The following is an 11,092-nucleotide window of genomic DNA, read 5'->3' on the forward strand; positions in this document are numbered from 1 at the left end:
CTACATCTAGTCATGCTGTCACTCTTGGAGACAGGATCAACCCTTTGCCGATTACTCGCTTGCTCACCTTACTTCCTAGCTGTATTGTGAACTAAGAATTTTAGTGCTAATTGTTAGGTGTTTATGTTTTGGTTACAGTAAATGAATATTCTATTTTCCCAGTACCATTGTTCTCTTTTTGGCTCCTCAAACAAGTGTTATATTGTAGTAATAATCATATGTGAATATCACAAATAGTTTGATAAAAGTTACAGGAGGAGTAAATAAGCTAAGAACGTTGACAGAATGTTAAAAATAGAAAACCCCATTTACTGATATACAGTAGTTTTTATTCGTACAACATTCCTTTGCCACATTTTCCCTTTGCCCTTCCCAAGCAGTGAACTTACGTAGATCATCCAAGCTGCGTAACGCTCTTTGAGGTTATACAGGACAGCCGGCTCATTCAGGTGAGTCATCATCGCCATGTCTTCAATTTTATCATATTTAGGAGGATTCATGGGGAAGATTTGGTCATCCTTCACTGTTAAAGTCTTCATAGAATGTTTTACAAGTACATTGTCAATTAGAAAGTAAAGTATAGTTTTTTGTTTTTTTTTCAGAGTACAATATAATATTTACACAGTCAGTACTATAGAATTAGTGGCAGCATAATTAGTCTATAATATCTAAAACAAAGTAATGTTTATAATTCAGACTACCTAGATAATAATATATACACAAATATGTCAAAGAAATAACTATATCTAATTTGGTAAAATATTTACTTTTGCCAAATTTTAAGCAAGTATTGCACCACTAGTCAATATATGTATAAGCAATGAATCTGGCTCTGGAGTCATCTCTTGAAAATGAAATGAAATGGAGGATGGACTGTGCAAACTTTGTGGTGTTCCCTTAATATGCAAACAGAAGCAAACATTTGGGGTTATTTGTGTAATCTGGCATACGGGATTCAATGAGAACAATATTTTATGGCCAAATGAGTATTGAGAATCGGGGCCTAATTACAAAGCCTAGGAAGTAGATAAAGTGGAGAGCTAGTACCAGGCAACTCACTCCTAACTGCCAAGTTAAAGGCCTTGTTTGAAAAATGACAGAAGGTGATTGGCTGATATTTTGGGGGAAATTTAATAGGATGAGAGTTTAAGAAAGTGGGCCAGATGCACTAAGTTGCAAAAGTGATAAAATGGAGAGTGATAAACAGCCAGCCAATCAGCTCCTACCTGCCATGTCACATACTGTATTTTAAAAATGTCAGGCACGAGCTGATTGGTTGGTTGTTTATCACTCTCCATTTTATCACTTTTAAAGCTTAGTGCATCTGGCCCAGTGAGAGATTTGGTAAGAAATCTCCAGTTTTTTTTAAAGCGGAAATCATTTACACTGCGAAACCAGTCTGATATTGCAGTGTAAATGATTGCCGCTTAAAAAAAACCTGATATTTTCTTACCAAATCTCTCACTTTCTGAATCTCTCATCCTATTAAATCCTATTAAATTTCCCCCTTTATGTCTCTCCATGGCTTAGTAAATCAGGGAATAGATCCATTAGTTTAAAATCCATGTATGGACAATCATCTTACATTACAGTGCCTCTGATTCCATAAGCTATATAAAAGCTTAAGCTGTCTGAGGCTCTATTGCCACAGTTGTACGGATACAGTAGTAGGCACATTATCCTGCATATATTCCATTTTCCTTCTCATTGCATGCCTATTCTTGTTGTTATCATAAAAACAAATGTATTAATGGTTTTTGCTATTGTTTTCAAATAATAAAATAGGTCTTAAGGTGTCCATACATCATTGAGGGCAATCCTTCAATCCGCCAACTAGAAGCCCCGGCCCACCCACAGGATGCGCCAGTCGGCAGGCATCGATAATCGGCGATCCATTGAATGATCAAGGAAACTAAACATGTTAAAAATGTCTTAAGTACAGATGAGTAACTCAAATTGACTGAGGTACTAATTAAGTCACTTAAATGGAAATCCTTAGAACCTGTAATAGTGTAATTTGGAAAACTCTGCAATAGAGTGAGTAAAACAAATATCTTCAATATCCCTTAGTTAATGTTCTGTTTATCAAGAAGAACACCTTATTGGAAACAATTATAACTCTAGGTAACATTTAATACTTAATTTACATTTTTTTCAGTTTTAGAACTTGATCCTATACCTGAAATATGCATTGAGAGACCTACAGCACTTACCTGCCCGTCCTCTGTCTTTACAGTTGCCTTCCCTCCTTCCTTGCTCTGAAGCGTACCCTTTACATAAGCTTCTTTAGCTTCTGCCACAAACACGGATTTCTTTGCATCAAATGGTTTGTTTTGGGCCTCAATTCGTTCCTTCTCCGATTTTCTGAGAAACTGAGCAGCCACCCCAAAAATCGACATCTCCTGGTCCGAACTCATGGTGGTGGCTCACAAGATAGAGTTTTGTGATAAGAGAAGATGCTTTGCCTGTTTAAAGAAGAAAAGGGAAAATTATTTAATTGAGCAGCTGCTCCTTTATATGTTCCAGTTCTGACGTGGGCAGGATAGAACAACTTGCAGTCTTATCACACTTTAAACGCATTGCAGAGAATTTCAGGAGAAGAGAGGTTGTTATCTGTCAAACCATGTGTTTATGTTATTGTGGTCAGGACTAAAAGTGACAGGGGCAATGTCACAGTGTCAGAAGGAACATGGAGACTGTGAGTATCATGACAAAAGAAGCAAGGTCTCCCAACAGCACAGAGGCCCTTATTCTGGTTGGTGCGGCCAGAGCCGCACACGGTGCTCTGGCCGCACAAACCAATCCCCGCCCACGAGACGGATCGCCACGGCCGTCCGTACACGGACGGCTGGCGATCCGCATAAAAATGGTGGAGGCGTACGCCTCCACCATGGTGGGAGCTGCCCCCTGCATTCGATGGTCGTCGACCATCGAAGGCAGGTCCGCACGCCCCAGCAGCTCCCGCAAGCTGAGACCACACGGACAATCGTCCGTGTGCTAGCTTGTATGGGGGCTGAGAGCTGACATCCGGCGACGTCAGCTTTCCGCCCCCATGAGTTGCGTCATACCCTCATTACCATGCATACGCCCCGCGTTTGCATGGGAACGCCCATGAAACGCGGGGCGTACACATAGGGAAATGAGGGTATGAAGCCCCTCACGCCCCTATACGCCCCCTTTGCGGCGGACGAAATACATCTGCGGCGAAGGGGGCTGCACATGCGCAGATTGACCTCTGCGCATGTGCAGAATAAAAACATCGGCGGTACGGCCGCACGCGGGCCGTACCGTCCGAATTAGAATAAGGGCCAGAGTACTTTCACACCTGCAAGGTGGGTTAATGGTGCTGTGGAGATGCAGTGTGAAAGCACCAAAGCTTATAACCCAGTTCAACCAACCCAGCAACTTGACAGGTTATTTGAAGGGTTAAACCTGAGTCACCCTCTTTATAGAGGATGACCCAGGTTTAGTGTGCAAGCACCAGATCCGTCAAGAGAAGGAAGTAGGCAGGGAGAAGAACAGGGGTTGACAGGGAAGAAGTGAATGAAAGGGTAGTTAATAAAAGCTACAATAGTTGCAGATGGATAAGTAAAGGAGAGGAGTAAGAGTGTTACATAGGATGAAGGGAGGGGTGGGGCCCTCACTTCAAATCCCCCCCCCACACACACACACACTTCTGAGTTCCCACTTCAAGCACTGATCGGGCAGATTTGGGGCAATGAAAATAAACACCTCTACCTAATATAATTGGGTAGTAGAAATTGGGAGAAGTAATCTAGAAAGATCAAGGTAGTCGACTTATAAAATGGTACAGGAAGGCAATATATTAAATTAGATTTGATGAAATCATCTCAGGATGGAGAATACTTTGAAGCATTTTCTTCAATGGCCTATGAAGGAGCCGAGTTATGGAATGTTGCTTGGAATGTTGTCATGTGTCAGCTGCTGGATCTGTAGCTGATCCCCATCCTTTAAGTATAAGCAGCAGTCTATTTTATTTAATAACAAAGTATATACAGACAAACAATTCTATAATCTTTATGGGAGGTTACTTTCTAATGAAGCATACTGATACATATGTTCTATTTTACACCCTCCACCAGGAATTCCATGTATTTCCTCTGCAATAGACAGGGAACACTTAAGATTCTATTCTCTCTACTGAGAATTCTACTTTCTAGCTCTTCTGAGATACTGTAGGACAGATAAGTTTCCATTCCTCTTTTCACAAATGCGCTTAACAAAGAATCCAGTTTGTTTGCAAGTCAGCTAAATTAGATGTTTCTATAATTTTAAATGTGCTGATATATTTTTTTTTTTTTACATGAATATATCATAACTAAACTATGCTAGTGCTTTCACTCCAAGTGGTGTACTGACTAAAGCTAAAGGATAAAAAAATACAATTGTGGCCAAGCAGTAATCATACATTATAAAAGGTTAATTCTGCTCCACATCTCTATGGGGGGAATCAAGTTGTGTGTACACCAGTGGCCACTAGATAGCGCCTGACAGAGGAAGTCACGTGTTGCTCCGTTTCAGCTCGCAGGGACACTGGTGCTGATATTACTTTTATTTCTATATAAATAATTATATATTGTTGTACTTATAAGTATGGACTGTAAATGCTGATCCCATTGATGTGATTTTAGGCAACCTTTATATCTCCGGCTTTTGTAAACTACCAGTTCCAGAATGTTTCCCGCATTGTATTATTTCATAGATCCACAACAGGTGCAAAGATACAAGTAGCTTATATCTGCCTGTTATACTTTTCTCCCTAGTCCAAAATCACTTAATTATTAATTATTTAACCAGGTTTTGTCCTTGCTTACTGCAGGTATTAATATCTTCTGACATATTGAAAGTAAGCCCTACATTTAAAGGGATTTTATTTGCATAATAATTAGTATATATGTATGTCATATCACCATCTAGCTATTTATTTTAAAATTCCCTTTTTTAGTGAGTAATAGCCTGATTCTGTGTTGTGCATAAAGGCACACTGCAGCATTTATTGGTGGTCGCCCCTCTGCGAGTTTATGCAGAGGACCTCTCCTTCTTTTGTGTAAATCCATGCAGCTGAATGTGCAATGACTGGGAGGTCCATGCATGCTGCATCCTTGTACACCACCATTGGTCACACCATTGAAACTTTCCTTATGTTGCCCTATGTGCAGTTTCTCAGTCTTCCCACGGCCTCATATGCCTATGGCTGTGCCGCTGTGAATGCAGCTGCTTGCATTGACACACCCACGACACTCACATAACATGCCCACTAAATGGACCATTTTACATGCATTGGCTGTGCATCCACAGCCAAGGATGTCCATCACTTTTCCACCACATGTCTGATGCTGTCTGTATCCATTGTGACTTTGTGTGTAACCTTTGTAACATCCCAAACTCAGTGCAAACACTTTGCAATGTAAAGTAATACCTGCAGATTTATAAATTCTCTTGGAATATGCAGATCATTTGCCTTGTTTCAATAAACCCTTATAAATGTACAGATACTATAATAGTTATCCCAAAAACTGTAATTATTCAGTATCATGAGACATTTTCATCTAATTAATTTAAAACATAGGAATACAGCTAAACATAAGGTTCCAGAGATACTGTAGTAAGGCTGAAAAATCAGTTTGGGATAACTCGTGTTTTATTGTACACTAAATCTCACCTAGTACTGTCAAACCGGGAATAGTCCTAAAGCTAATTTTATAAACCCTTACCCATACACTAGTGCAATTTGGCCACTTATACCCCTTTCAGACAAAAAAAGTCTGAAAATACTGCGTCATTTTGCCGGGAGCAGCCTGACCCCCCTTCATGCAGAGGAACAAATTACCGGGTTGAATATTTCTGAATAACACGGGTATTTCTTCTGTGTGAAAGGGTCAACTCGGGTCATAAATCTAGTGTCCTCGACCCCAGTCAATTCCAGGGTCGGAGACACGGGATTTACGACACAGGTGTGCCCTTTCACACAGAAAAAGGACCCGTGTATTTAATGAAATTCCCAGGTGCAACTGCTTCACCCGGGTATTTCATTTTCTGTGTGAAAGGGGTATTAATAATTCTGGCAGATCTGGCAGAGAAATCAGATAAAAAGTGCCTATCGCAGGTAAAAGGACCGCATGCGATAATGCGATCCTTCCATCCAAGAAGCTCCTGGCCGGTTCAAGGGAAATCTTGTGTATGATGAGCTGAACACCCTTCTCATCTGCAACTGCATTGCTACATTGAATTCCTTTTGTGATCTCCACCCCAACATAAACTAGAAACAGTTTCCAGGGCAACCAGGTGTCTCTTACCTGTGATGGTTCCAGATACGCAGACAGCTGGCCAGTCCTGTAAATAAAAAGTGTATATATCAGTAAAACTCTGACCATTTACTTTTGATCATTCAATAGAAATGATATGATCACAGTTCTGATCCCTGATACATACCTGAGTATCAGAACAGGAAGGACACAGACCAGAGACATCAGCTACTGATACTTTTATAATTGAGGTAGTCTGCAATGCCACAGAAGAATACACCCCTATTCTTAATAAGGGTAAAACAATGTTGGCAATCTTGTCCTGTAGCATCATCCCTATGTCTAGAATATGGATATGGATATAATTAGATTTCATTTTTTTTTTCTTTCATCTGCCTATCTGAAGTTATCCCCTAAAAATAATTCCACAAGGTGAACGTCAAGGGACTCTTTGATTGTGCCCTTTAATAAGCAATCCCAGACAATCTTTTACTGTTGCCCAGATACCATAGTATGCATACCAGGGACACAAGATACTCTCATTATGCAAAGCACAAGGCACTGTCTTTTTCTCCTATGAAACACTGGAGGAGATGTGTTTGTACATGAAGGGTCCATACAATCTATCTTTATGGGAAAATCTCATAAAAAATCATACACTTTCTCAATGGAAATCTTTAAATTACACTGCAGAAAGCTCTTTAAGGTACAGTTCATCAGCTTTAAGCCTGGGGTAACCTGTCTGTAACTGATAACCCACTAACAGCTCTTCCTAATTACTGATTTAATGTACTTTATTGTGTATATGAGGTGCCAGAGTGTGAAGGAAACAGGATCATGACCTTACAAACTTATTGATAGCTTGTGGTAAACAAATCTTTTGCGAGAGCCTCACATTACACTGCTGCTGCTTGCAGGGAGAGCAGTGGGTCTGGGAAGTCCATTAGCACCCAATTAATGCTTGCGCATTCAATAACTTACACTGTGCTCGCTAAGTAAAAGCCCTTGTGTGTTGTCATTACCCATTCCTCGAAGTCTAATTGAATAAAAAAACTTTATTTGTGCAGATGTCAGATGGAATTCTTATTACAGGTTTCCTCATGATGTCTCCTCCAGCTGATTGTTTTACTAAATAACTGGTACACAATAAACCATGTTATGTTTATCTCTCCTACTGAAGCTTTTACTAAAGCTGTGCTATAATAACATTAATATTATTATTATTATGACTATTAATTCTAGATTGTAAAATGACATTTATGACATTTATAATATATGTACTTTTAGGTATTTGGGAATTGGCATTTCTTTTCTAATTTAATTAGTAGAACAAACAGTAAAGAATGTTTTTTCACTGTGATTGTTACCTGTTCGCGCCCCCCCCCCCCCCCCCCCCAATATACACAATCTATTCTTACAAGGGCTGCATTGAGAATCTGCTGTTCAGTGCAACCTTACAGTATATTATAGTTTTTGCCTACATGTTCAGCTTTTTAAAACGGCATTAACAGAACATTTTGCATGGAGAGAGTAGTTAACCCTTTATTCCATGGAATGATTTTCCCACTTTTTAATTACAATATCTAGGGAAGTAACAATATTTAATTTAACATGAATAACTTTCTGAAATTCTCCTGTACAGTGTGTATTGTAGTTTGAAGGAAATGAAGACAGTGGGATCCAGTCTATTATTACAATATAAGGAGTCAGGTTAGAAAGTTGGCATATGATCATATTATTGACAGTAAAATGAACATAAATACATAGGGTCTACCAATAGGTATAACAAACTCGTGTTATATGTTCCAAGTTATAAACTACAACATGGAAAAAACATGGATACATGATTACACTCACACATTACTCCTCATACACTGGGGAAAATTTACTAAAATACGAATGGCTATGAATGGCCGTATTCCTAGCCATCCCAACCCGGCATCGGCCGTGTCCCGGGATGTTGTTAAATTTCCTCAACTATGGGGGTTATTCTGGTTGATTTGTTTGGATGCATATACGCATCCTTGCGAGTCAAACTAATGCCGCTGTCATGTGATTTGGAATAGCCAATAAGATCTGCTTTCAAATCAGAGTAAATCAGAGTAAATCAGAACCTGCACATCTCTAGAATAAACTCAAGTCTATACTGTAGCCAAACAAAGTGAGTAAACGCCCTAAAGGCTACTTCCTAAAGACCTAGGTCCAATTACGATTTGTACTCAATATTGATGTTCATGCGACTGAGCATTTATCAGTAGACTGTGCATGTGCCAAGGTACTCTTGCAATGTCAATCAAAATCTAGAATGACAATGTAGTGTTTTGGGTTGTTTGAGGGAGGGGTCCCCAAACCGGTATCTTTTCTCAGGCCCCATGAGATCTAAATCCAACTCTGATTTCACTTTACTGCCTTACAATACAGTACTTACAGTTATCTTTCTGGGTTAGTTTATTTCTACTGCACTATACAAAGTCCTGACTTTGAAGTGTCTAAGTAGACTAACCTTCAGAGGAAACCGCCATTCACAGCAGTGGAGAAACGTGTAAGGGGGATCTCTGAACCCGACACTCCGTACCTGCCAGCGTCCATCAAGATTCCAGCTTTATTTGGTGCCCTCCCTCCACACCTGGGACATTGAGACTGAGCCACACACTGTTGAAAATCCCTAGGCGGCTGTAGCCATGGGATACAGTCATATTGTCGACCAGACTCAGGACGACAGTCATTAGGTCGACACCTTTGGGTCGACAGGCAACTAGGTCGACAGGGTTCTAGGTCGACATGGATGATGGTCGACAGGTGTCTAGGTCAACATGGGACTAGGTCGACATGGTTTTAGGTCGAAAAATGTGTTAGGTCGACAGGTCGCGATGTCGACATGGGGTTTTTCACAGTTCTTTTGAGCCGACATGTGCCAACAGGCGGTAATTCATGCCCTACCATCAACTAGGGGGTGGTGGGAGAGTAAAATAGTGCGATGAGCACAGCGAGGCACCGTGCCCGAAGCATTGCGAGCGAAGCGGGCGATGCGAGGGCCTGCTGTTGACTTCCAACTGTATCCATGTCGACATTCGTGTAAAAAAACAGTGAAAAACCCATGTCGACCTCGCAACCTGTTGACCTAACGCATTTGTCAACCTAAACCCATGTTGACCTTGTCCCATGTCGACCTAGACACCTGTCGACCTTCACCCATGTCGACCTTGCTTCCTGTCGACCCAACGGTATCGACCTAATGACTCGACCTAAGCCTGGTTGCGCAGGTTCGCCCACAAGGGCTGCGAATGGATGTTTAGCATAAACATCCATTTGTATGCCGTGGGTAACCTCCCACATCTTTCGATGGTTGCTGACCATCAAAAGATGTGGAAGGTACATGCATATAAAAGTGACTTTCAAGTCACTTCCATATGCATGCACACTGGGTCATATATGGGCGGCAGCTGACATCCGGTGATGTCAGCTGCCAGCCCGCCTCACCCACGTCACAGTGGTACAGAAAATATTTTTGTATTTTTGATACACTGGACTCGTATGGATATTTTCTGTACCACTGTGTATCAGTTTGTTATGTATTTTTGTTCTTATACAATACCTTATTTGTTTCTATGTATTTAGTTGGATAAGGGGGCTTGCTCTGGGAACGTTCCATAATTGGTCTGTTTCCAGAGGGTGGGCCTCACTGACACGTTGGTGCGTGAGTGGGCGGTTCATTGGACCAACCCACTGACGCATAAGACACCTGCACGCTATAAATGTTGTTTGCATCACTTGTATTTTTGAGCCTGAAGATAATACACCCGTATTGAAACGTTGCTAATAAAAGAGCCTTTTTTCACTGGTTACATTGGTTGGAGTGCCGCTTCATTCTACAAGTCTATATATATATATATATATATATATATATATATATATATATATATATATATATATATATCATGAAGCATGACTGGTAATGTTTTTTATCAGTAAGTAGTAGTAAGCAAATAAATTTAATGTAGTTATCAGGACATTTATGTTATCCATACACACTCAGGTCAATAACAACTAAAACTTTACTGTGGTACAGTTGATGCTCGCAATTGCACGTATAATTATAGCAGAAACGCCATAGATCATATAAGGCATGTGGTATAAAGAGGGCAATATAGCTCAATCCATATCTGTGCCCTTGAATCTACTGTATATTACAGAGACAAAGTGAAGCTGTATATTTATTTCATGAATTCATACATGACTGGCTACAAGATCATAAGGGTATAGGGGGTATGGATAAAAACCGGACCAAACAGAACCATGGAAAGTCAGACCGGACAGGCTCCATTCATCAATTTCTGTCATTCCTGAGCTTGTAGTGTCCCGTCCGGGGGGTGTCCTGTCTGGGGGGCTGCCTGTGTCACCTGTCACCAGGGAGAGTAGGAGGGGAAGAATAAAGCCTCCCTGTATGGTCTGGGTATGTAGCAAAATCCGGAACGGTCCGGACCACACAGGAGGCTGTAATCTCCCCTTCCAAGTCCCAAGAAAAAGCTAGCACAGGGACATCACCGAACGGGACAACCCCCGGACACTACAAGCTCTGGGATGCAGAGTTTGATGTCCGGTCCGGTGTTCCAGGATCTTGTCTGGGTCCGGTTTTCACTGAGTCCTGGGTAAAGGTATAATAAATGTTACTATCTCTATTTAATTAGTATAATAAACAGAATTAAATCACATGGACAATATGAGCTGACGGGTGCTGGGTTTAGTTCCATACCTCCCAACATGACCCTCTCCAGGAGGAACACAATGCTCTGTTTCTGGATTTTCCTCTGAATGTACGATTGCCG

General features: G+C 40.8%; 1 protein-coding gene across 1 annotated transcript in view; it reads right to left on the minus strand.

The window, feature by feature from the left end:
- The window catches only part of LOC146009678 (uncharacterized), a 72,957-nt gene extending 70,540 nt beyond the window's left edge, over positions 1-2,417 (minus strand). Inside the window, exons 1-2 of the mRNA XM_083150135.1 lie at positions 2,214-2,417; positions 390-533 (exon numbers count right to left, since the gene is read on the minus strand). Of these exons, the coding sequence (XP_083006261.1) occupies positions 390-533; positions 2,214-2,417 (348 nt within the window). The remainder of the gene's footprint in view (positions 1-389; positions 534-2,213) is intronic.
- Between the last annotated feature and the right edge of the window lie 8,675 nt (positions 2,418-11,092).

Source organism: Crinia signifera, chromosome 6 (assembly GCF_055691185.1).
Source record: "Crinia signifera chromosome 6, ASM5569118v1, whole genome shotgun sequence".
Taxonomy (NCBI): domain Eukaryota; kingdom Metazoa; phylum Chordata; class Amphibia; order Anura; family Myobatrachidae; genus Crinia; species Crinia signifera.